This window comes from Oncorhynchus clarkii, chromosome 17 (assembly GCF_045791955.1).
Source record: "Oncorhynchus clarkii lewisi isolate Uvic-CL-2024 chromosome 17, UVic_Ocla_1.0, whole genome shotgun sequence".
Lineage (NCBI taxonomy): Eukaryota > Metazoa > Chordata > Actinopteri > Salmoniformes > Salmonidae > Oncorhynchus > Oncorhynchus clarkii.
This window is the reverse complement of record NC_092163.1, coordinates 30309651-30336818: the sequence shown is the minus strand read 5'-3', so window position 1 is coordinate 30336818 and position 27168 is coordinate 30309651. Positions and strand designations below refer to the sequence as shown.

The 27168-nt window shown below is 43.8% G+C and overlaps 1 protein-coding gene across 4 annotated transcripts in view; it reads left to right on the top strand.

Moving 5' to 3' along the window:
- LOC139370691 (protein MTSS 2-like) overlaps window positions 1–27168 on the top strand; it is a 109384-nt gene that overhangs the window by 57207 nt on the left and 25009 nt on the right. For all 4 annotated transcript variants that reach the window (XM_071110317.1, XM_071110316.1, XM_071110318.1 and 1 more), the window contains exons 4-7: window positions 6816–6900; window positions 8512–8603; window positions 10386–10460; window positions 26900–27057. In XM_071110317.1, the coding sequence (XP_070966418.1) occupies window positions 6816–6900; window positions 8512–8603; window positions 10386–10460; window positions 26900–27057 (410 nt within the window). The remainder of the gene's footprint in view (window positions 1–6815; window positions 6901–8511; window positions 8604–10385; window positions 10461–26899; window positions 27058–27168) is intronic.

Genomic DNA, 27168 nt, shown 5'->3' with positions numbered 1-27168 from the left:
GAATGGGCTGCCATCAGTCAGGATGTGGCCCAGACATTACTTGACAGCATGCCAGGGCAGATTGCAGAGGTCTTGGAAAAATAAGGGTCAACACTGCAAATATCGACTCTTTGCATCAACTTCATGTAATTGTCAATAAAAGCCTTTGACACTTATGAAATGCTTGTCATTATACTTCAGTATTCCATAGTAACAGCTGACAAAAATATCTTTAGACACTGAAGCAGAAAACTTTGTGGAAATTAACATTTGTGTCATTCTCAACTTTTGGCCACGACTGTCGATACTTTTGTACCTGTTTCCTCCACGCTCTTCACAAGGTCCTTTGCTGTCGTTCTGGGATTGATTTGACACTTTTCGTACCAAAATTCATTCATCTCTAGGAGACGGAACGCGTTTCCTTCCTGAGCAGTATGACGGCTGCTCGGTCCCATGGTGTTTATTCTTGCGTACTATTGTTTGTACAGATGAATGTGGTTCCTTCAGGCGTTCGGAAATTTATCCCAAGGATGAACCAGACTTGTGGAGATCCACCATTTTTTTCTGAGGTCTTGGCTGATTTCTTTAGATTTTTCCCAGGATGTCAAACATAGAGGAACTGAGTTTGAAGATAGGCTAATTGATATCATTTGAGTCAATTGGAAGTGTGGCTGTATTTCAAGGCCTATCAGAAGCTTCTTAAGCCATTACATAATGTTCTGAAATTTTCCAAACTCTTTAAAGGCACAGTCAATTTAGCTTATGTAAACTTCTGACCCACTGGAATTGTGATACAGTGAAATAATCTGTCTGTAAACAATTGTTGGAAAAAGTACTTGTCATGCACAAAGTAGATGTCCTAACCGACTTGCCAAAACTATAGTTTGTTAACCTCTAGCGACGAGCAATCCCGTATCCGGGAGCGTAATCATAGCCTCAAGCTCATTACCATAACGCAACGTTTCCTATTCATGAAAATCGCAAATGAAATAAATATATTCAAACACAAGCTTAACCTTTTGTTAACAACACTGTCATCTCATATTTTCAAAATATGCTTTTCAAGCAAAGCTACACAAGCATTTGTGTAAGAGTATTGATAGCCTAGCATTCAGCAGGCAACATTTTCACAAAAACAAGAAAAGCATTCAAATAAAAATAATTTACCTTTGAAGAACTTTGGATGTTTTCAATGACGAGACTCTTAGTTAGATAGCAAATGTTCATTTTTTCCAAAAATATTATTTGTGTAGACGAAATAGCTCCGTTTTGTTCATCACGTTTGGCTAAGAAAAAGACCGGAAAATGCAGTCACTTACAACGGCAAACTTTTTTCTAAATTAGCTCCGTAATATCGACAGAAACATGGCAAACGTTGTTTAGAATCAATCCTCAAGGTGTTTTTCACATATCTATTCAATAATCTATCAGTGGTGGCAGTTGGCTTCTCATCAGAAGCAAACTGAAAAATACTGCAGCTGGAGATTACGCAATAATTGCAATGGAGGACACCAAGCGACCACCTGGTAGATGTAGTCTCTTATGGTCAATCTTCCAATGATATGCCTACAAATACGTCACAATGCTGTAGACACCTTGGGGAAAACGTGGAAAACGTAAGCTGACTCCTAGCTCCTTCACAGCCATATAAGGAGTCATTGGCATGAGGCGGTTTCAAAAAATGCGGCACTTCCTGATTGGATTTTTATCTGGGTTTCGCCTGTAACATCAGTTCTGTGGCACTCACAGACAATATCTTTGCAGTTTTGGAAACGTCAGAGTGTTTTCTTTCCAAAGCTGTCAATTATATGCATAGTCGAGCATCTTTTTGTGACAAAATATCTTGTTTAAAACGGGAATGTTTTTCATCCCAAAATTAAGAGCGCCCCCTATATCGAAGAGGTTAACAAGACATTTGTGGAGTAGTTGAAAAGCGAGTTTCAATGACTCCAACCTAAGTGTATGTAAACCCTGTGTATCAAATGTATTCATATAGCCCTTCTTACATCAGCTGATATCTCAAAGTGCTGTACAGAAACCCAGCCTAAAACTCCAAACAGCAAGCAATGCAGGTGTAGAAGCACGGTGGCTAGGAGAAACTCCCTAGAAAGGCCAAAACCTAGGAAGAAACCAGAAGAGGAACCAGGCTATGAGGGGTGGCCAGTCCTCTTCTGGCTGTGCCAGGTGGAGATTATAACAGAACATGGCCAAGATTTTTGAATGTTCATAAATGACCAGCATGGTCAAATAATAATCACAGTCGTTGTCGATGGTGCAGCAAGTCAGCACCTCAGGAGTAAATGTCAGTTGGCTTTTCATAGCCGATCATTAGGAGTATCTCTACCGCTCCTGCTGTCTCTAGAGAGTTGAAAACAGCAGTTCTGGGACAAGTAGCACGTCCGGTGAACAGGTCAGGGTTCCATAGCCGCAGGCAGAACAGTTGAAACTGGAGCAGCAGCACGGCCAGGTGGACTGGGGACAGCAAGGAGTCATCATGCCAGGTAGTCCTGAGGCATGGTCCTAGGGCTCAGGTCCTCCGAGAGAAAGAAAGAATTAGAGAGAGCATACTAACATTCACACAGGACACCGGATAAGTACTCCAGATAAAACAAACTGACCCTAGCCCCCGACACACAACCCACTGCAGCATAAATACTGGCGGCTGAGTGAGACAGGAGAGGTCAGGAGAGACTGTGGCCCCATCCGATGATACTCCCGGACAGGGCCAAACAGGAAGGATATAACCCCACCCACTTTGCCAAAGCACAGCCCCCACACCACTAGAGGGATATCTTCAACCACCAACTTACCATCCTGAGACAAGGCTGAGTATAGCCCACAAAGATCTCCGCCACGGCACAACCAAAGGGGGGGGGGAGGGGCCAACCCAGACAGGAAGATCACGTCAGTGACTCAACCCACTCAAGTGATGCATCCCTCCTAGGGACGGCATGAAAGAGCGCCAGTGACTCAGCCCCTGTAATAAGGTTAGAGGCAGAGAATCCCAGTGGAGAGAGGGGAACCGGCCAAGCAGAGACAGCAAGGGCGGTTCGTTGCTCCAGAGCCTTTACGTTCACCTTCACACTCCTGAGCCAGACTACACTTAATCATATGACCCACTGAAGAGATGAGTCTTCAGTAGAGACTTAAAGGTTGAGACCGAGTTTGCGTCTCTCACATGGGTAGGCAGACTATTCCATGAAAATGGAGCTCTATAGAAGAAAGCCCTGCCCCCAGCTGTTGGCTTAGAATTTCTAGGGACAATTAGGAGGCATGCGTCTTGTGACCGTAGCGTACGTGTAGGTATGTACGGCAGGACCAAATCCGAGAGATAGGTAGGAGCAAGCCCATGTAATGCTTTGTAGGTTAGCAGTAAAACCTTGAAATCAGCCCTTGCCTTAACAGGAAGCCATTGTAGAGAGGCTAACACGTTACCTTTAGCTACCACTGTGTTTCCATCGCCTCGCTCGCCTTCATTCCTTTCTCAAGCGAGAGGGGCTGTGAACAGTTTAATGAATTATTTTTTGTTTTGAAAACATGTTACTATCGATGTTCCCGAACAGATTTCACTTGGTTTACCAAATTAACCACTGGGTAGCAGCAGGAACAGGGTTGGAGAGCCCATGGCAAACAGAGTTTGGGTGGAATATCACCTGTTGCTCAGCGGGAGGATGCATGCTCCTCAAACAGTGGTTGATGGGTTGAGTGAAATAACCACAGTAGCCTACTGGGCATGATGGAAACGAACCAGCGGGAAAGCGGCCTCCATTCACTATTCGAGTGCATACGGATTACATATTTTTCCCCTGCCTCTATTCCTGCCAATTTGATAATGAGCTATTCTAAATCAAAACACATTAAATTAAGAATAGTTTGATGGGTGAAAATATGATCACTTGATTGAGAGAACAGCTTGTGCAGCCTGAGGCAAGGAACAGAGCACACCTTTTGCATTAGCGCTACTCTATGTCTGATGTAACAAATATCTCACAAGATTATAGTTCATGTGCACCCATTGTAACCTTGGCAATGCTCTCCCATCTCCCTTGTTGTGAAAGTTGCCATGGGGAAACTGAGGGTCTGTGTGGTCATAATACTCTGTACCCCTCTGATACTGGTGGTCATTTGAGGCTGTGTATAGGGCTACTAGGTTTGCTTACTCAGCCAGCGAGAGGCCCAGGTGATCCAGCATTAGCAGGGATTGGGATAACTGGGACACATTCATACAGCTGATAATCTCAACACTGTTCTCAGCAGGAGACGCACGGTCTAGCCCAGGGGTTAGGGTGGGGAGAAGAGAGAGGAATATCACTAGGGATTGTGGAGGAACCTTTGCTGGGTCCTTCTTTCCCTCTTGTTTTCCTCGATCACTGAAAGGAGTATTATCTTCCCTTTCAGCACAGCAAACTGGGCCATCTCATACGAAGTGCTCTGTATTCAGTGACAGAATGCTACAATGGCCTATTTATTATTGAGGCTCTGGGCCGGCAGGACGAGGGCTTTGCAGTTTAGGGCTGGGCTGGAGAATCCACACTGGGCCCTGTGTGATGGGAGTGACTCAGTTTCTCTCTCGCCCTATAGTGTGCATTCGGATTGTATTCAGACACATTCACTTTTTCACATTTTGTTACAACCTTTTTCTAAAATTGATTAAATTAAATTTTTTCCCTCATTCTACCCAAAATACCCCATAATGACAAGGCAAAACAGTTTTTTTGACATGTTATTATTTACCCTTATTTACATAAGTATTCAGACACTTTGCTATAAGATTAAATTTAACTCGGGTGCATCCTGTTTCCATTGATCATCCTTGATGTTTCTTCAACTTGATTGGAGTCCATCTGTGGTAAATTCGATTGATTTGACATGATTTGGAAAGGCACACACCTGTCTATATAAGGTCCCACAGTTGACAGTGCATGTCAGAGCAAAAGGCACAAAGGTCACTCAGATCATGAGAAACACGTTTCTCTGTTCTGATGAAACTATGATTGAACTCTTTGGCCTAGATGCCAAGCGGCACGTCTGGAAGAAACCAGTCACCGCTCATTACCTGGCCAATATCATCCCTACGGTGAAGCGTGGTGGCAGCTTCATGCTGTGGGGAAGTTTTTCAGGGACTGGGAGACTAGTCAGGATCGAGGGAAAGATGAACAGAGTAAAGTACAGAGATCATTGATGAATACCCGATCCACTTCACTCAGAACAGCCTCATGCAGCCAGAGCGGAAATGTATCCAGTGCTACGTTGTTGACATGTTTGATATGCCATATTACCCAATGCATTTTCAAGTACGTCAGTCGCCCCATCGGTGGCACCAATTGTCCTTGCTTCTAATCGAGGGTGAAATCGACTAGGGAGGTTTTCACATTCTGGCTGGCTTCCAGACTTGTCTAGCCTGCAACAGTTGGGTTAGCAGGACCAATGTTAGTTGCAGGTTCCATTTGTCTGTTTTCTTCAATGAAAATGTTAGTTGATAATGTCCAGAAAGTCTGGTAAGCTTGATATGACACAAGCAATAGTAGTGAAAGTTCCGCACTCAGTAATGCCTCTTGTTTTTTCTGTTGTAGTTTTGGCAAGCCGTAACCATAGTACTGTGGTTGTCCTAATAAGCTCATATGGTTGATAGAGCTAATATCTGAGGTATTTAACCTCCTAATGAGTAGTCCAGATGGAGACCTGATGTGATGTAAACAGGCAACAGGACCAAGTGTTGCTTGCTTCCATCATACAACTGAACACATCCTAATGAACTTGGGAAAACATATGACGTCTGAAAAATGTGCAGTGTGACAATTTATATCTCTGCAGTGGTTTAAAGAGAATTTTCTGTCCGAGGGCAGTGAGTCACTATGTGCATCCCAAATGACACCCCATTCCCTACAGTGTAGTGAATAGGATGCCATTTGGGGAATAGTCATTGTGGTGTTAATGTTGTAGAATGGAAAGGCCTCCATCTGTCTGGGCTCTCTGTCTTTTCCCCCCATATGTCTGGCTGACTGGATTTGTACAGTGTAGACATCACGGTCTCACTGGGCCTGCCTGGGATTGGGCTGGGAATATTAAGTGGATAAATGAGTGCAATCAAAAGCAGATGTTGGTGTCTCGACAAGGTCATCACCCCCCCGGCGGACGCTGGAGCCCATGGCAACAGCAGGAGTGTGTGTTCAAAACCAGTCGGAGGCTTCATACCAACCTCGAAAGCCTTCGGGAAGGGGTCTGGGTGGACGAGTTAGCTGCGCTGGTCTGCTGTCAAATCTGAATTCAATACAGCAATAAGTAAGTCTGCTGTGTGACATACCTGCTGTGGAATCCCTATCGACGTGGTGCAACGAACTCACTGGCAGTTTGTGCAAATCTTTCTGAATGAACGAAAACAACCCCATTAAAATATACTGGGCAGGGACGCCACCCACCTGCTTGGGAGCCAGGCCCAGCCAATCTGAATGAGTTTTTCCCCCACAAAAGGACTTTATTACAAACACACATACTCTTCAGCTTCATCAGCTGTCCTGATGGCATGTCTCAGACGATCCCGCAGGTAAAGCCGGATGTGGAGGTCCTGCGCTTGAGAAGTTGTGATCCTGGTTGGACGTACTGCAGAATTCTCTAGAACAATATTGTCTAAAAAAACACTTTTGCTCAAAGATTTTTTTTACACTTCTGTTTATGTACATTACTGTATTTATACTTGCAATATTACTTTACCAGGAAAGGGGGGGGAAAGCTGGAGGACGTCTCACTTTTTTGGCTTCATCAGGCTTGTAATATGGCATTGTTGTCAAGGTTTGGAAATTGACAGGTTTGTTCTGTTTTGTTCCATTGTTTTCCAGGGGCGACAAAAGAGATTGGCTCGGCCTTGACGAGAATGTGCATGAGGCACAGAAGCATTGAGTCAAAACTGAAGCTCTTCACCACGTAAGTGATGGAACTATAAATCATGGTTTCTGGAAGACATTAATGTAGTATTAGTCTTAAGGCAAAACCCCCATTTTGTTTCCTTTTTTTTGGTTAGGGCATATTATTACTGCCGTCCGTCTTTAACATTTCAGACTATTTGAAAACGTGACATGAAGCATTCCTTGACATTAAAAAATCAGATGGTTGCTGTTCTGATACTCAATGTATTTCTGTCACACACTGAAAAGTGAGCGATATCGACTCAGACCTGCATTTTCATCCACGTGATTGGTTTCTGGCATGGCCTTAGTGTTCAATATTTCCAGCTGTATGTGTTTTCCTGTGTGCTGAACTCAGTCAGTATCGGACATTCCTCCAAAAACCACAGAGAGCTCTCACCTCCTCGGATGATGACCCTGGCTGACTTGGCAAGTGGATGACGGCTGGCTCGCCTCACGCTGCTCTCCAACCCTGAACACAATTCCTGCCTACTTCAGCCCCAGCAAATCCAATTGGGCCCTGCTTAGGGTCTTCTCTGTTGCTCTGTTGTGCTAATGAGACAGACAAATTAACATTTTGTCCAGCTGTAAAACAGCACTGTGGACCGGTTGTACTACAGCCAGTGCTCTCTAAGCATAGGACACGGCTGTAATGGGACTGTTGTGGATGGATGAGTAGGAGATTGGATTGTTGCTCTCTGGTACCATTTGCACACTACTAAACCAAGCCGGGCCAAGCTGTACTTCACTGTCCTGGTTACACATTAACCATAGTTGCTAGAACCATGTGAAAAGAAAATATCAGAGCCAGTACTGTTCGGGTTGACATGATAGTGGGAAAAGGATATAGCCCAGGCTGTACTTTACCTCTCTTCGGTGGAAATCCCGGTAGTCTCTCATTTCTTATTTCTCCCTCCATTATTTCCATCACTCCTGGTCTCTGACATTGCTGTAGTGTCTTTCTTCAATTGCATTATGCAATGTCAAGTCATTGACTGCCCAGCTTCAGTTGGAATTAACACTGACCGACACCAAGATCCCACTGACCCTACTGTACATAGGCCTATCCCAGAGAAGGGCTCAACTCTGAATAGGCCATTAGACAAAGTAGAGAGAAGGTGAACTAACACACACCCACTAAACCTATCAGCTTCATTAATAAGATCTCTTAACTTTATCACTTTGGTCAAGTTTTTCCCCCAGACACCGTGTATGTGGGAAGAGGTTAGGTGAAATTGGTTCAAAGTGCTATCTCATGTCATCAATTCATAGACACTCATTGTGTGCTAACCTGTCACGGCTGAACAGCTCTGGCTATGCCGGGTATGTTACGAGAGGAGTTCACAGCATACCTGAGAGTAAGCTCCGTTTAATTGCTTTGCTTCCCAAGCTATAGTGTGTAGATTTGATGACCTGATTTTATATATTGTAGGACCGCCTATCAATTACAATTAATTAGCTACATGGATCTGTCATAGCCCTAAAAAAAAATATCCTCCCCTATTTCTTTCCATTGATAATTCTGAATTTGGTGAAGTTGAATCTTATCAACCATTCTGGTAAAACCTCCAGGTGAACCACTGGGTGTGTGATTGTAATTTAACAGCTGGTTTATTGGGTTCCACTGCAGGGCACTAACAGATACCCTGATCAATCCCCTGGAGCTGAAGATTGAGGAGTGGAAGAAGGTGGCCAGTCAGTTGGACAAGGACCATGCCAAAGGTAGGAGACGGTACATACACACACACTTTTTAGTTTTTTTATTTCACCTTTATTTCTCATTTTCTCATTAGTTCTCATTTACAACTGCGACCTGGCCAAGAACAAAGCATAGCAGTGTGAACAGACAACAGAGTTACACATGGAGTAAACAATAAACAAGTCAATAACACAGTAGAAAAAAAGTCTATATACATTGTGTGCAAAAGACATGAGGAGGTAGGCAATAAATAGGCCATAGGAGCGAATAATTACAATTTAGCAGATTAACACTGGAGTGATCAGATGATCATGTGCAAGTAGAGATACTTGTGTGCAAAAGAGCAGAAAAGTAAATAAATAAAAACAGTATGGGGATGAGGTAGGTAAATTGGGTGGGCTATTTACCGATGGACTATGTACAGCTGCAGCGATCGGTTAGTTGCTCAGATAGCAGATATTTAAAGTTGGTGAGGGAAATAAGTCTCCAACTTCGGCGATTTTTGCAATTCGTTCCAGTCACAGGCAGCAGAGAACTGGAAGGAAAGGCGACCAAATGAGGTGTTGGCTTTAAGGATGATCAGTGAGATACACCTGCTGGAGCGCGTGCTACGGGTGGGTGTTGCCATCGTGACCAGTGAACTGAGATAAGGTGGAGCTTTACCTAGCATAGACTTGTAGATGACTTGGAGCCAGTGGGTCTGGTGACAAATATAAAGCGAGGGCCAGCCGACTAGAGCATACAGGTCGCAGTGGTGGGTGGTATAAGGTGCTTTAGTAACAAAACGGATGGCACTGTGATAAACTGCATCTAGTTTGCTGAGTAGAGTATTGTAAGCTATTTTGTAGATGACGTTGCCGAAGTCTAGGATCGGTAGGATAGTCAGTTTTACTAGGGTAAGTTTGGCGGCGTGAGTGAAGGAGGCTTCGTTGCGAAATAGAAAGCCGATTCTAGATTTGATTTTGGATTGGAGATGTTTGATATGAGTCTGGAAGGAGAGTTTACAGTCTAGCCAGACACCTAGGTACTTATAGATGTCCACATATTCTAGGTCGGAACCATCCAGGGTGGTGATGCTAGTCGGGCGTGCTGGTGCAGGCAGTGAACGGGTGAAAAGCATGCATTTGGTTTTACTAGCATTTAAGAGCAGTAGGAGGCCACGGAAGGAGTGTTGTATGGCATTGAAGCTCGTTTGGAGGTTAGATAGCACAGTGTCCAAGGAAGGGCCTGAAGTATACAGAATGATATTGTCTGTGTAGAGGTGTATCAGGGAATCGGCCGCAGCAAGAGCAACATCATTGATATATACAGAGAAAAGAGTCGGCCCGAGAATTGAACCCTGTGGTACCCCCATAGACTGCCAGAGGACCGGAAAACATGCCCTCCGATTTGACACACTGAACTGTCTGCAAAGTAGTTGGTGAACCAGGCAAGGCAGTCATTAGAAAAACCGAGGCTGCTGAGTCTGCTGATAAGAATATGGTGATTGACAGTGTCGAAAGCCTTGGCCAGGTCGATGAAGACGGCTACACAGTACTGTCTTTTATTGATGGCGGTTATGATATCGTGTGGCTGAATGAAAGCAGGTCCCTGCAGCAATGTTCCAGCATCTAGTGGAATCCCAGAAGAGTGGATGTTGTTATAACTGCAAAGGAGGGACCAACTCCATGTTTAGGCCCAGCATTTTGGAATGAGATGTTCGAGGAGCAAATGTCCACATACTTTTAGTCATGTAGTGTACATTCTGAGATGTCTAAATTATTTAACTGGCACTTGATGCATCTTCTCATGTCAACCCAATGCAGAATACAAGAAGGCCCGAGCAGACATCAAGAAAAAATCCTCAGACACAATCAAGCTACAGAAGAAAGTTAAGAAAGGTAAGGGCATCTGTTTTTAACTTTCTAAGTTCTGTGTGATGTGACACTCTGCCAAGGGCATTTTCTTATCTAGGCCAATGTGTAGGTTTGGGGGAAGGCTTGGACTACACCTGAATGGAGAGTGTGATGCATAGCAACGAGCAACGAAACATTTATTACAGAGGGTCAGGTTACCTCACCACAGCTGGTATTGTGAAAGGAGACAATGATGTGGTTTCTCCATGCCTGCGGTTGTTACGGGGCCCCTCCTTCGCCAAACCATCTCACCACACCTACCATTTTCCTCTTCCATAAATGGTATTGTTTCAGCCAGGTTGGGTTTGTGTTTAGCTCTAGCTCAGGACTTTTTTCTTAGTCTCCCTACGGGGATGTAAAGGTGTAGACATTATTCCCAATGTGAAATTATATGACAATAACAACAGTCTTATATCATTATTTAGCCTAAAGATTAAACGCGATAGTACACATGCCCATTATGACATTTAAATGCTAGGCTGGTAATGATGTCTTGACTATCGCGGACCTATGGCTCTGAACTATGAGCTTCAGTCTTCTGAGAATTTAAGTGTTTATTCCTCAAGTTCTTGGTATTGCAACAGCAGAACTATCATATGAAGATATGGGTACTGAAAGTGGGAGAGGGATGACGAACATGTGTCTTTGTGACTTTGCACATGCAATCACCGATGAAAGGTCTGTCATTATTATGTGGCGTCAACCCACTTCAGAACTTCAGTGCAGAAACGCCTCCAGTTCGCCCTGTTATGGCTGCGTTGAGGTCAACTGTAGACTGGGAACACTCCTCAGAGCTTGACTGCGCGGACTGCTCTCTTATCTGACAGAACGCCCTCTCTATAGCTTATTCACCACTCACCATCTGGTCCTCAGTAACAGAGTGTGGTCCTCAGTCGCTCAGTTGGTAGAGCATGGTGCTTGCAACACCAGGGTAGTGGGTTCGATTCCCGCTGGGGTCACCCATACGGAAAATGTATGACTAAGTCACTTTAGATAAGTGTCAGCTAAATGGCATGTATTATTATAATATATTACCATCTCAAGGCTTCACAGGCTCTTTGTTTGAGATCCATAAACCTTGCCTGACAATTCAAACTGAATTCTTCCGCTGGTTTATCGTTCACTACATGCTTCAGTCTGAGACTGCCATAATTTAAGTTGTTTGTGGTGACATCAAAATGAGGGGTGTTGTACAAAACAATGTCAGCAGTGATTGGATCATCCCTAACCAATCAGAGAATCAAAGCCAATGACGAATTTTCAAAACACCGCTTTACCCACGTGTGTTCTGTCTCTGGCCCAGACTATCGGTTTCTGGGACCAATCAGATGGTCTATCCTCAAAATAGTCCGAGGTACTCTGATCCAGACTCACTCTGGAAAAGAAACAAACGTCTGTGGACATGGCATAGCGTTTGGCCGGAGCAAGGAGTATGGGTAGCCAAGCAACCATAAACCTACATTACTGGATAGAACAGTCAAACTACATGAAGTGGGCAGGGAGGCTTTTATTCCTTCGACTGCAGTCTTTCTGAAGGCGCAATAAGGCTTACCGTTTGAACTAGTCCAAGGCACCTAAAGGCAAACACAATATTTCCGTCACCCAAAGGCAAAGACTAGGTTTGCGTTCTAAGATGAACTAATATAATTGTCCTCTGGTCTGAGGTTGTCATTCCACAGGTGAACATGACCTGTAAACCTTGCCATTCCTGCTCCTTTTACCCAATTTAAAACTTGTAGATACTTGACTACACTAGCAATTTCTAGCACCCGCTATGTGAAGAGCCCGTCAGATAGCAGCTCTCTTTCTGGAGAGGGATTTGATCTGCCAATCCGGATAATGAGAGGGAGCCCAGCAGTATGTGAGGTGCAGAAGATGTTGAATTGTTAAGCTGAGCTGAGAGAAAAGAGATTAGTATGCTAATGGTATCACTGCGCATTTTGATGGGAGGGAGATGAGCAGAAGCATGAGGGTTTTGAGCTGAAGCTACGCCATTTCCCTCTCAGCTATGCTAAATGTAGGGCAGTAGTAGGCTCGTACTGTACAGGCCTGTTGCTGTGACCTGATTGTTCCCCATAAACAAGGCCTTAGACAGAGTCTAAGGGGGGTGCCTCCTCACACAGGTGTAGGAAACACCCCCTGTTGAGAGTTGGTCCCACTCAATCAGAAACATTTGTGGATAGCTGCCTGGGTTAGAGGAATTTTGTCAACAGTTGACATGGGATCTCGTCTCAATAGTTCAGTTTTGCCCCTTGTAACACTGTAAACGTCGAGGCAGTGATGGGGGCAGGGAAAGCTTGAGCACAGCGTGTGATGCCCTAAAGAATTTATTTAGTGGTACATTTCCCAGGATGTAGCCTAGACCTTAAATGTGGTGACTGTCTGGTGGCAGTTTTGATATGACGATACATACGTTTGACAGAGTTTTTCAACATTGTTGATTTAAGAGTGCTGAGTCTTCATTGTTGGGTAATGTAACCCCATTGTGTGGTAATGTGCAGTTGGAAGGTATCAGGCAGCAACACACCTGGTCGAGGGCGGGGTGGGGGGCTGACGGATAGTGGTGTCAGTAGGATATCGTCATTATCCGTTACACCAATCCAGCACGTGTAAAGTCAAGACGAGGCCTCTGCTTTCTTAGTATGCCACACCTCCACCTATTAAAATGAAGAACCCTGAAACCACAAACACTTAAAATGCTGGATTCTAACTCTTCCGCAGTCCAAAGGTGCTTTGTAACACAAGACAGGCCGATATGATCACCACCACGCCTGAACTGAATGAATACTTTGACTTCCCTGCTCCTTTCCACTGTTTCTCACGTTTGTTGTCTTCTCTGCAGTGTGGTCAGTCTGTTGGTCCCATGATTATTTTTGGCAGCGCATAGCCCTCCCTCCCTGCCTTGCCCTACAAAGGACCCATTGGACAATGTTGAAAAAGAGAGCGTATCTGGAAAAAGAGGCAAACCGCCGGGCGAGGTTCAGCGAATAATCCCACCAGAATAGTGTAGTAGCAGCAACAGCCAAGACTCATTGTAACTTAACTTGGCTCAATGCAGCTCAGAGCGAAATAAATAAAGGTAAGTGTACATTTAGGAAGGCCACTTCGTAGTTCAAGGCTGTATTTGTCTTTCTAGGATGAGTCCCTGCCGCATGTAATGCTTAGACACTGACTAGTTAGCTACTGTCCTTTTTGAAGTTCAAAAAGGGAAGTGCAATAAAATCCAGTAATGTGCCGCCCTGACTCGAATTCAGGCAGTCGTTCCTCTTGTGGAAATAGGCCATGTGGCTGAAAAGTCCCGGGGGGAAGGTGTACATCATCTGGGTTAGGGTGCCCTTCGACCCCTCTCCCTTAACCAAACCCACCTCCTTAGCCGAGGCCTTGGTTTATAACAGGGGCCAACCACAGGCCACATTGAATTGGCTTGAGGGCCGCACTTGGCCCGAAGGCCGTGAGTTTGAAACCCCAGGTTAACAAGGACCTCTGCCATGGGATTCATCTGGGAGAGGTGATTGCAATCAGGTCATGGTTAAAAGGTGAACTCTGTCTTGGGGGATAACATTTTGTTGTTGTTATCGCAATACATATATTGTCAAAGGTTAGCGACAAATGCACAAGACCGAATGCTGTTTAGCAGAACAGGAGCACGCTGCATTTCTTGGTCATGTTCAGTAGGATGTTTTACATAGCCATGTCATAATCATATCACATGCTAAATTTACATGGTCATCTTTGATATATTGTTATTGTGATTGTTTAGATTATCACTATGGATTTTTTTTTCATATCACCTAGTGACCCGGTTTAATAAATTGAACAATGCCCTTTTTAAGTTTCTAATGCACATGCATTACTTGAATGGCCTACACATTTCCAATGCATGTAGTGCATAAATGTTAGTTAAAGGCACAGGTGGAGTAGAGTCGGGCTTTGTTAGCGAAATGAACCGCTGAAGGAATGTGGGCAGCTGTATCTCTGCGTCTTAGAGATTACTTTTGACCTCTTGGGTCCAACGACGAGGTCAGGGAGGTCAGATGGGGAGTATTAGTGAGTTGGGAGTCTGACAAAACCCTCTTATCCCTAGGAAACATGGAACGAATGCTACCCTAGTTCCTAATCAATCAGAGAAAGATGAATTGAATTGAGTATAAACTCTGAGAAAAACATGTGATACACTAGAACTTTGAAACAAGTTAACTATCTGTGAAAGTGAAGTAGAAATGTGGTGTAACTGCACCGAGAACTCAAACAGTTTCTGTTTGAGTTCTCGGTGCAGTTAATATGGGTGGTCTTGTATGGCGGTAATTAAACTAATCTGTAGCTTTATACTAAAGTGAATGTGGCTGTAACATCATGCTTCGTGGGAATGTTTGGTGCTGGGAGGGTCCTCTTATTTGAGATTGGCGTGTGTGTCTAGGTGTGTTTCACATCAAGTGGGCCCTGTTTGTTACCAGAGAGGGTGGTGCAGTGTCCTCAGTGCTAACTCACCCTTCTGAGCCACTGTGGGAAGCTGTCCTCAGGCCTCCCTGTAGAGCAGCAATCAGAGGAGGGAAGTACAGATTCCTGGGATATCTCTGTCTTAGTGGTGCTGGGCATCATGGGGGCTAACGCTGAACTGATCCCACCTGGAGCATTTAACAGCTCTAGATATGAAATACCCCTAACCAATCCGTTATGATCCCCAGCAAGAAAAACTAATAATGTCGCTCAATCAGAAGGGGAACAAACAAAAAAAATCAGACCACAACCAAAATGCACCAGGTGGGGTGTTAGGAGGGGTTCTGAAAAACACTCATGGAGGTGTACGCTGAAAGTTGACTAGCAACAACTGGTACCTAAGACTAGAGGTCGACCGATTATGATTTTTCAACGCTGATACCGATTTATTGGAGGACAAAAAAAAGCCGATGCCGATTAATCGGCTGATTTAAAATTTAAAAAAAAAAACGTATTTATTTATTGTAATAATGACAATTACAACAATACTGAATGAACACTTTTAACTTAATATAATACATTAATCAAATCAATTTAGCCTCAAATAAATAATGAAGCATGTACAAATTGTTTTAAATAATGCAAAAACTAAGTGATGGAAAAGAAAGTGAAAGTGCAATATGTGCCATGTAAGAAAGCTAACGTTTAAGTTCCTTGCTCAGAACATATGAAAGCTGGTGGTTTCTTTTAATATGAGTCTTCAATATTCCCAGATAAGAAGTTTTAAGTTGAGGTTATTATAAGTTTTATAGGACTATTTCTCTCTACCATTTGCATTTCATATACATTTGACTATTGGATGTTCTTATAGGCACTTTAGTATTGCCAGTGTATTGTCACCCCTACCTGGGCTCGAACCAGGAACACATCGACAACAGCCACCCTCGAAGCATGGTTACCCATCGCTCCACAAAAGCCGCCGCCCTTGCAGAGCAAGGGGAACAACTACTCCAAGTCTCAGAATGAGTCTTGCTAGCTAATTTGTCCTGGGATATAAACACGGGGTTGTTATTTTACCTGAAATGCACACGGTCAATTTATTTATTTTGCGACGCGAGCGGTGTGGTAACACTAAGATCGTATTTTAGAACTTAACTAGCCATGTTGGCAATAGAACAAGCTTTCAAATAAAGCCTACCTGACCCAGATTGCAATTTATAAAATGGGACGTTTTTGGATTGTGTAAACAGTAATTGTATAATGGCGGTGATGCAGTGTTATGTTCCAAACAAAAAACAACTACAAGTGTACTTGCTCTAGTTCCTTAACGACACAGCTAGGAGTGCTCAAAATAGCACCTTATTGTTGAAGACTACTTTGAATTATAAAAGTGCATTGAAATGACTTAGGAACTGCGGACTTTGGAGAGGTCACTTGGAGACACTAATTAGTCTTCACTCAAACCCTTGTCATTGTTTTGTATTATGTTGCTGAATGTGTCCCAAGGTTTTTCAGATTTCGTTATCAACAAATACGGCGACAAGTACAGTAAATGTAAAATGCACAAACAATCTTAAGTGTAATGTCTAGGGTCAGGTGAAATGTTATGGGGAAATGATTAGACCAAAGTTGAGGACACCGTCTCTAAACTGTTCCCTTTCAATTGCTGCCATGCTTATGCATTTCATATTTCTTCTTTAAGAAACGTTTCAATTTAGCCCTATTCATATAGGCCAATTCCCACAAGTGTAAAGGGTTAACGCATATAAGCATTTTTACATGCTTTTGTAACTATACTAAACAAAAATGCAATATGCAAAAGTTTCTGATTGTACTGAGTTGCAGCTCATATAAGGAAAATCAGTTCATTGAAATAAATTCATTAGGCCTTAATCTACGGATTTCACATGACCAGGAATACAGATATGCATCTGTTGGTCACATATACACTACATGACCAAAAGTATGTGGACACTTGAACATCTCCAAAATCATGGGCATTAATATGGAATTGGTCCCACCTTTGCTGCTATAACAGCCTCCACACTTCTGGGAAGGATTTCCACTATATGTTGGAAAATTGATGGAGGGACTTGCTTCCATGCAGCCACGAGAGAGTTAGTGAGGCTGGGCACTGATGTTGGGTGTTTAGGCCTGGCTCGCTGTCGGCGTTCCTTTTCATCTCAAAGGTGTTCGATGGGCTTGAGGTCAGGGCTCTGTGCAGGCCAGTCAAGTTCTTCCACACCAAACTCGACAAACCATTTCTGTATGGACAACGCTTTATGCACGGGGGCATTGTCATGCTGAAACAAGTAAGGGCCTTCCCCTTTTGCCACAACGTTGGAATCACAGAATTGTCTAGAATGTCATTGTATGCTGTTGTCTTAAGATTTCCCTTCACTGGAACTAAGGGGCCTAAATCATGAAAAACAGCCCCAGAACGGTATAGCTCCTCCATCAAACTTTACAGTTGGCACAATGCATTTCGGGCAGGTAGCTTTATCCTGGCATCCACCAAACCCATATTTGTCCTTCAGACTGCCAGATGGTGAAGCGTGATTCTTCACTCCAGAGAATGCGTTTCCACTGCTCCAGATTCCGATGGCGGCAAGCTTTACACCACTCCAGTCGAAGCTTGGCGTTGCACATGACCGTTATTGTGCTGACGTTGCTTGCCGACGCAGTTTGGAACTCGGTAGAGAGTGTTGCAACTGAGGACATACGGATTTTACACGCTACAGCACTTGGCGGTCCTGTTCTGTGAGCTTGTGTGGTCTACCACTTCGCAGCTGAGCTGCTGTTGCGCCATGTTTACACTTCACAATAACAGTACTTAGTTGACCGGGCAGCTCTAGCAAGGCAGAAATGTGACAAACGGACTTGTTGGAAAGGTGTCATCCTATGACTGTGCCATGTTGAAAGTATCTGAGCTCTTCAGTTCTACTGGCAATGTTTGTCTATGGAGATTGCATGGCTGTGTGCCCGATTTTGTTCACCTGTCAGCAACGGGTGTGGCTGAAATAGCGGCATCCACAAATTTGTATACTGTGTGTGTGTGTGTGTGTATGTATTTATATGTTTGTTTGTGTGTGTGTGTGTGTGTGTGTGTGTGGGTATATGTGTGTGTGTGGGTATATGTGTGTGTGTGTGTATGTATATATATATATATATATATATATATATACATACATACATACATACATACATACATACATACATACATACATACATACATACATACATACATACATACATACATATATATATATGTGTGTACCTTAAAAAGAAAATAGGGGTGTGGATCAGAAAACCAGTCAGTATCTGGTGTTACCATTTGCCTCATGATGATTTTGGCCTGTGGAATGTTGTCCCACTCAATGTCTGTGCGAAGTGGCTGGATATTGGCGGGAACAGGAACACGCCGATCCAAATCATCCCATACATGCTCAATGGGTGACGTGTCTGGTGAGTATGTAGGCAATGGAAGAACTGGGACATTTTCTTCTTACAAGAATTGTGTATGACGAATTGTGTACGACATGGGGCCGTGCATTATCATGCTGAAACATGATAAGTGGGCCTCAGGATCTCATCCCGGTATCTCTGTGCATTCAAATTGCCATTGATAAAATGCAATTGTGTTCGTTGTCCGTAGTTTATGCCTGCCCATACCATAACCCCATCGCCAGTATGGGGCACTCTTAACAACATTGACATCAGTAAACCCACATGACGCCACAGATGTAGTTTACTGCCAAATTCTCTAAAACAACGTCTCTGGCGATGCGTGAGAGGGTAGAAGAATGACATCATGGGGACAATCTTTTTACACGAGCAGAGGCACACTGCTGTGGTTTTACAGTACAGGTCCTGCCCTTGATGGTTGAACCTGTTTTGCCATTTTAAATCTGATAAGCTACTCCTGGGCCATTCATGACAACTTCCCCATGTTGAGTGAGTCACAGCCATATAAACCTGGGTTGTGTTCAGTAGGCACGAAACAGAATAACAAGGTTTAAAACGGGGAGATACTATGTGAAATTAAGCACACCAATCCGCTTTGCGAACGTTTCAAGTTTGGGGAAGCAGAAGGTGCCCTGTGGCAGGAACTGGTTCTGGGGCAGGGATTCATGCGCAAGCGTTGCAAAATAAAATGTACACATGCATGTTATTCACTAATTTCACCCAAACTGCTCGCGAGCTTCTACGTAGCCAGGTGCTAAAATAGAACTTGGTTCTATTTTTGATGCGCTGCAAGTCCCGCCTCTTCCATCTCCTCATTGGTTTTTAGGAGGATATACCCAAGTGGGTGATTTGAAAGATTAACTTAAGTCCACACTTCAGTCCAGTTGGTGGTGGTGGTAATGCACCTTAAAGTTGGTTGCCAACCGTCATATAAAGTCCGAAGCAGACGACTGAAGGAGGAGAGATTACTAGAAACTAACTCTGTTTTCCCTTTTATCTGTGAATTAATTGTCGGAATAGAGGACCTTGTGCATTTCAGGTAAAATAACGCGAGGGTCCGGTTTGGTCAGCATTGTTAGACTTCCATGTGGCAATTCAGAGAAACTGATCATTATTTTGATGCGCATAGAATGGAGTTTCGCGTAGATTCGCGTGGGAATTCTGCGGCAAATTTTCTTGATAATTGATAAACGTAGGCTTTTTCTGTTAACAACCCAGGGTATGACATGCCATCTTGTGATCATAAACATTGACACTGTATATGGCAATAGTTTTATAATGTGAAGTGCACATTTGGATACATTTGGGGTGTTTGGCTTGGTTGTATGAGATCAAAGCTGTATTTATTAAATTCCTCAATGTCTACGTTGAGTCCTCTTTAATTTACAGCATTTCCCTCAATCCAACAACAAAACATTTGCAAAAGTTCCTCAATTAGCTGGAGGGTTGGAGGCAACTTCTTGTTGCGCGCAGTGCTCAAGTTCGGAACTGCTGTCAGTCAAAACCCATACACCTCTGTGAAGAGAAGATGATCTCTGCCGTTATTTATAGCATGTTATTGTACAGCTGTGTTCCAATTTAGGCACTTACCTGTGTTCAAATCCGCTATTATCAAACAGTATACGGTACGAGTGTAAAGGGTTAATGGAAATGTATTGGTTTAATAGAAGCGTGTTTATTAAACATTTGTTCCAGTTAACTTTGCAGGATCATCACAAACATACTCTTGAAAGTCCCCATGTGAATACAATCACACTCCAGCTGTCAATATGGCACTCTACTATTTATTGAAAAAAGCCTATGTTTTCATTGAACATTATTCACTGAAACATCATGCAAGAATAAATATTGTCAACTTCCATCACGGCTGAAGATCTGGATCGAAAATCTGAATACACACCCAAGGTTTCACAAAGACCAAGCATTTTGGGAACAACCGGGATATAGGTTTCTGATCAGGACGGTATTATCCAAGGTACACTGTCTGAGCACCACTCTCTGGGACTTACATATACTCTCTCTTTTTCATCTCTCTCCATTTCCACCATTTGCTCTCTGTCTCTCTTTTTCTCTCCCTGTTTAAAATCCCTCACATCCCCAACACAAGACCCAGCCATAAATAAACATGGGCAGCTGACTGTATCTCTTCTCTGGAGAGTGCAATCCATCCCAGCGCCTTAACCCTGATTTACCTTCATGGCTCTCAGATAAAGTGTGTCCCCCAAATGACAACCTATTCCATTATGATTGTGTAGCAGCACATCATGGATTAGCAACCAGTACAGTTTTCTGTATAGGCTATACATTCTTCCAGCCAGCATGGCACAGCAAAGGGCTCTTCGCAATGGGAGATCCCTGTTGACTACTGGCAAGATAATGGTTTTCTAGTTGTTGTTTTTTTATCCTTCTGAATGACAAGAGAATGGGTGCAATCTCATTCATCAGCTGACAACAGTTAACATTTATCTTTGACTGATGTTTGGATTTAGGGCGTGCTGCATCTACATCCCAAATGGCACCCTATTCCCTACTTGATGCACTACTTTTGACGAGATTCCTATGGGCCCTGGTCAAAAGCAGTGCACAATTATAATGGAGAAGTTCGCTCATCTTTGCAAAATTTTGGTTACTTCACCAAAATTCCAAGGTTCTCCAGAGTTCCATCTCCCAGAGGAGTTGATTGGCTATGAATGGTATCTCAAGCCCTTCATACTTCTGCTCAGGATCATGTCCTCTAGAAAGACAGGGGTTATATGTGTGTGTGAAGGGAATAAATGTCAGCCATCGAAGCCTGAAACAAAGTTCTAAAGACTGTTGACATCTAGTGGAAGCCGTAGGAAGTGCAATCGGACCAAATTTTACACTCTATATTGTATTTTTTCTCAGGTTTTTGCTTGCCATACGAGTTCTGTTATACTCACAGACGTCATTCAAACCGTTATAGAAACTTCAGTGTTTTCTATCCAAATCTACTAATAATATGCATATCTTAGCTTCTGGGCTGAGTAGCAGGCAGTTTACTCTGGGCACCTTATTCATCCAAGCTACTCAATACTGCCGCCCAGCGATAAGAAGTTAAGAACAAGTTCTTATTTACAATGACGGCTTAGGAACAGTGGGTTAACTGCCTTGTTCAGGGGAAGAACGACAGATTTTTACCTTGTCAGCTCGGAGATTTGATCTAGCAACCTTTCGGTTACTGGCCCAGCGTTCTAACTACTAGGCTACTTAACGCATTTGAACTGATTCCAGAAGCCGACCCAAAATGCTGGCTATATTATATATAAGTATAAAATATATGGATGAGCAGTGAGTGTCTTAAGATTGTAAAGAATAGATAGTGAAGTATACAGTATATACAGTGCCTTGCGAAAGTATTCGGCCCCCTTGAACTTTGCGACCTTTTGCCACATTTCAGGCTTCAAACATAAAGATATAAAACTGTATTTTTTTGTGAAGAATCAACAACAAGTGGGACACAATCATGAAGTGGAACGACATTTATTGGATATTTCAAACTTTTTTAACAAATCAAAAACTGAAAAATTGGGCGTGCAAAATGATTCAGCCCCCTTAAGTTAATACTTTGTAGAGCCACCTTTTTGCTGCGATTACAGCTGTAAGTCGCTTGGGGTATGTCTCTATCAGTTTTGCACATCGAGAGACTGACATTTTTTCCCATTCCTCCTTGCAAAACAGCTCGAGCTCAGTGAGGTTGGATGGAGAGCATTTGTGAACAGCAGTTTTCAGTTCTTTCCACAGATTCTCGATTGGATTCAGGTCTGGACTTTGACTTGGCCATTCTAACACCTGGATATGTTTATTTTTGAACCATTCCATTGTAGATTTTGCTTTATGTTTTGGATCATTGTCTTGTTGGAAGACAAATCTCTGTCCCAGTCTCAGGTCTTTTGCAGACTCCATCAGGTTTTCTTCCAGAATGGTCCTGTATTTGGCTCCATCCATCTTCCCATCAATTTTAACCATCTTCCCTGTCCCTGCTGAAGAAAAGCAGGCCCAAACCATGATGCTGCCACCACCATGTTTGACAGTGGGGATGGTGTGTTCAGTGTGATGAGCTGTGTTGCTTTTACGCCAAACATAACATTTTGCATTGTTGCCAAAAAGTTCAATTTTGGTTTCATCTGACCAGAGCACCTTCTTCCACATGTTTGGTGTGTCTCCCAGGTGGCTTGTGGCAAACTTTAAACAACACTTTTTATGGATATCTTTAAGAAAAGGCTTTCTTCTTGCCACTCTTCCATAAAGGCCAGATTTGTGCAATATACGACTGATTGTTGTCCTATGGACAGAGTCTCCCACCTCAGCTGTAGATCTCTGCAGTTCATCCAGAGTGATCATGGGCCTCTTGGCTGCATCTCTGATCAGTCTTCTCCTTGTATGAGCTGAAAGTTTAGAGGGACGGCCAGGTCTTGGTAGATTTGCAGTGGTCTGATACTCCTTCCGTTTCAATATTATCGCTTGCACAGTGCTCCTTGGGATGTTTAAAGCTTGGGAAATCTTTTTGTATCCAAATCCGGCTTTAAACTTCTTCACAGCAGTATCTCGGACCTGCCTGGTGTGTTCCTTGTTCTTCATGATGCTCTCTGCGCTTTTGACGGACCTCTGAGACTATCACAGTGCAGGTGCATTTATACGGAGACTTGATTACACACAGGTGGATTGTATTTATCATCATTAGTCATTTAGGTCAACATTGGATAATTCAGAGATCCTCACTGAACTTCTGGAGAGAGTTTGCTGCACTGAAAGTAAAGGGGCTGAATAATTTTTCAGTTTTTGATTTGTTTATAAAAGTTTGAAATATCCAATAAATGTCGTTCCACTTCATGATTGTGTCCCACTTGTTGTTGATTCTTCACAAAAAAATAGTTTTATATCTTTATGTTTGAAGCCTGAAATGTGGCAAAAGGTCGCAAAGTTCAAGGGGGCCGAATACTTTCGCAAGGCACTGTACATATGAGATGAGCAATGTGAGATACGTAAACATTAAAGTGGCCAATGATATCAAGTCTGTAGGTAGGCAGCCACCTCTGTGCTATTGCTGGTTGTTTAACAATCTGATGGCCTTGAGATTGAAAAACAGCTTCTACCTCTTTCCCAGCTTTGATGCACCTGTATGGACCTCGCCATCTGGATGGAAGCGCGGTGAACAGGCAGTGGTTATTGTCCTTGATCTTGTTTGACCTTCTGTGACATCGGGTGCTGTAGGTGTCCTGGGGGGGCAGGTAGTTTTCCCCCAGTTATACGTTGTGCAGACCACACCACCCTCTGGAGAGCCCTGCAGTTGTGGGCGGTGCAGTTGCCGTGCCAGGCGGTGATACAGCCCAACAGATGCTCTCAATTGTGGACCTGTAAAAGTTAGTGAGGGTTTTCAGTGACAAGCCACATTTTTTCAGCCTCCTGAGGTTGAAGAGGCGCTGTTGGGCCTTCTTCACCACACTGTCTGTGTACTCCAAGTGCCCTCACCTCCTCCCTGTAGGCCGTCTCGTCGTTGTTGATATTCAAGCCTACCGCTGTAGTGTCATCTGCAAACTTGATGATTTGAGTTGTAGGCCACGCAGTCATGGGTAAACAGGGAGTACAGAAGTGGGCTGAGAATGCACCCTCGTGGGGCCCCAATGTGAGGATCAGCGAAGTGGAGATGTTTCATACCTTCACAACCTGGGGGCGGCCCGTCAGGAAGTCCAGGACCCAAGACCCAATGCAAAGGAATTCTTACGTAGGTATTCCTCTTGTCCAGGTGGGATAGGGCAGTGTGATGGCGATTGCATCGCCTGTGGACCTATTGGGGTGGTATATGCAAATTGCAGTGGCTCTAGGGTGACCGGTAAGGTGGAGGTGATATGATCCTTGACTAGTCTCTCAAAGCACTTAATGATGACAGAAGTGAGTGCTTCGGGGCGATAGTCGTTCAGTTACCTTTGCCTCCTTGGGTACAGGAACAATGGTGGCCATCTTGAAGCATGTGGGGACTGCAGTCTGCCTCACCTGCGGCGACGTTGTTTTGGGGCAGCATCTCAACTGTTTGAATGCCTTGGGTGGTTTGAACAAAGGATCCGCTTTTGAGAAAGTCGTATTCCTGGTCGTAGTGCTGGTTGTACTGGTAAGTTGACGTCTCTCTGATATCGAATAGTTCTTCCCGGCTGTATGTAATAAAACAAGGTTTTCTGGGCAAACAATGTAAGAAATTATGCATAAAACAATAGAATGTAGTTTCCTAAGGACTAGTAGTGAGGCGACCCCCTTTGTCGGCGTCTTCTTGCTAAGTGAATAGGGCTGTGACGGTCATGGAATTTTGGATGATGGCCAGCCCAAATGACTGCGGTCTCTATAATAAGTTGCTGCCATAGAAATAGATTGAATAGAAGGTGTATCCCCATTCAAATCAATGGTGGCATAATGGTTGACTGGTGGCCATTGTGAGTGTAACCATAGGAACACAGCAGAAGTAAAAGCGGGAAGTGTACCCATCAATATGTGCTGTGATTTGATGATTCTCCTCAACTGACATTACAAAAAATGCTTTCCATCGCGTGAGCCACATCGGTTAACATAATTTGAATGAACATTCTACATTATCATGGAAATTATTGCATCACAATACCAGGATTCCATTGCAAGTGTACCCATGAGTTTACCAGTCAAATTGCCATGGTACCAAACCTGATCTATTCATTTTATTTCTGTGTGTGCTGCTGCATTGTGGGGGGTGAATGCAACAAGTGTAGACCTTAACCTTTCTGGCGCAGACGTTCCGCTAGCGACCCACCTCGACAACAGCCGGTGAAATTGCGGAGCCCGAAATTCAAAATACATAAATAGAAATATTTAACATTCAAGGAAATACAAGTGTCATACATCAAAATAAAGCTTAACTTCTTGTTAATCTAGCCGCTGTGTCAGATTTCAAAAAGGCTTTACGGCGAAAGCACACCATGCGATTATCTGAGGACAGCGCCCCGCATACAAAAGCATGAAAAACATTTTTCAACCAGGCAGGTGCGCCACAAAATTCAGAAATAGCGATATAATAAATGCCTTACCTTTTGAAGATCATCTTCTGTTGGCACTCCAAAAGGTCCCAGCTACATCATAAATGGTCCTTTTGTTCGATAATGTCCTTCTTTATATCCCCAAAAACTCTGTTTAGAATCAAACCTCAGGTACCCTAATGCATAAATAAACAATAAAATTTAAGACTGAGAATCTTTGTCTTTACTGGAGATAAACAATAAAGAATGTGCTCTCATCCACGTGCATGAAAACACTACAGCCAAAATGGGAGCCACTTTAAAAAAAGCAGCTGTGTACAAAACAAATGGGGGGTCGTCATCAATGTAATAGTCCGGTGGTCATTTCATGAATTGTTCAGCAGTCTTATGGCTTGGGGGTAGGAGTTGTTAAGGAGACTTTGGTCCTAGACTTGATGCTCTGGTGCCGTGACTGGAGTCTCTGACAACTGTATGGGCTTTCCTCTGACACCGCCTTTTATATAGGTCCTGGATTGCAGTAAGCTTGGCCCCAGTGATGTACTGGGCCGTACGCACTACCCTCTGTTGCGCTGAGCAGTTGCCATACCGGGTGGTGATGCAACCTGTCAGAATACTCTCGATGGTACGAATAATATAGATGAGAGCTCTCTTGGTAGATAGTGTGGTCTATAGCTTATCATAAGGTACTCTAGTAGTGGATTCAGTTAGCATATTGTGTGTGAGGGTGTTATACTGTGTAGATGTGTTATGTAATTGGTAAGTGCATGCATGTGTGTTTGTTAGGCATTACAGGTGTGTGTTTGAGGTATTAAGGTGTGTGTGTGCGTGTGCGCGCGTGCGTCAGACAGCTGTATGTGGAACCTCTTTCCATGGCAGCTGAACTGAGATGAGTAGGCAAGCACACATCCCCTGTTGTCTCTTTAAAGACCCCTGCATACCACACAGCATTCTTCAACACACACACAGCCTTCAGGCTGCACGCTGTTGGCCTTCACTCTGGCCCAGTGAACCCAAATACCAGTGTCCACCACCTCTTGACAGGCTTGCAGCATGTGTCTCCCCAGAGAGCACGCTGACATAACAGCTGAGGAGGCTGTAACGACGCTGATGTGGTAACGTCTTTATTTAGACGCTCTACACCCGCTGGGAAATATCAATGTTATACTTCCATCTAGTGGTTAAAGTATGTTATGGCAGCCACTCTACTATATGGCCAGCTTATTTTTACAGTTCCTCAATTGTGGTCTGAATTTTACTTTAAAGGTTTGGGGGAAATAAGACTGCAATTAGAAAGGGAAGGAAAGTTGGTCTTAAAATATTTGTATATTATTCAATAAGTTGTGAGGACAGATTGGCCCCCCTCCCAACAAATGTGTTTCGGGCATGGGGCATTGTTTTCTATCCTGGGTTTGTTGACTTGCTATAGCAGCCCACTGGCTTTGTGTGCCTGTCTTGTAGCCCTCTGCTTTTTCTGACATCTTTGGTTCCCCTCCTATGCTTTCCCAGGGAAGGATGAGGTGCGCGGGCAGTTGGACAGCGCCCTGCAGGATGTGAACGTACGCTATGCTGTGCTGGAGGAGACTGAGAAGAGGGCCGCGTGCCGTGCGCTCATCGAGGAGAGGGGCCGCTACTGCTCCTTTGTCAGCATGCTCAAACCTGTGCTGGTGAGTAGCATCACACTGTTCTTCTCCCTAAATTCCCTTTCCTCTCTGTGGTTCGCTCACTCAATTGTGTTCGGACCGCTCCCTCTACACACGCGTGCTGAGTGCGCACAC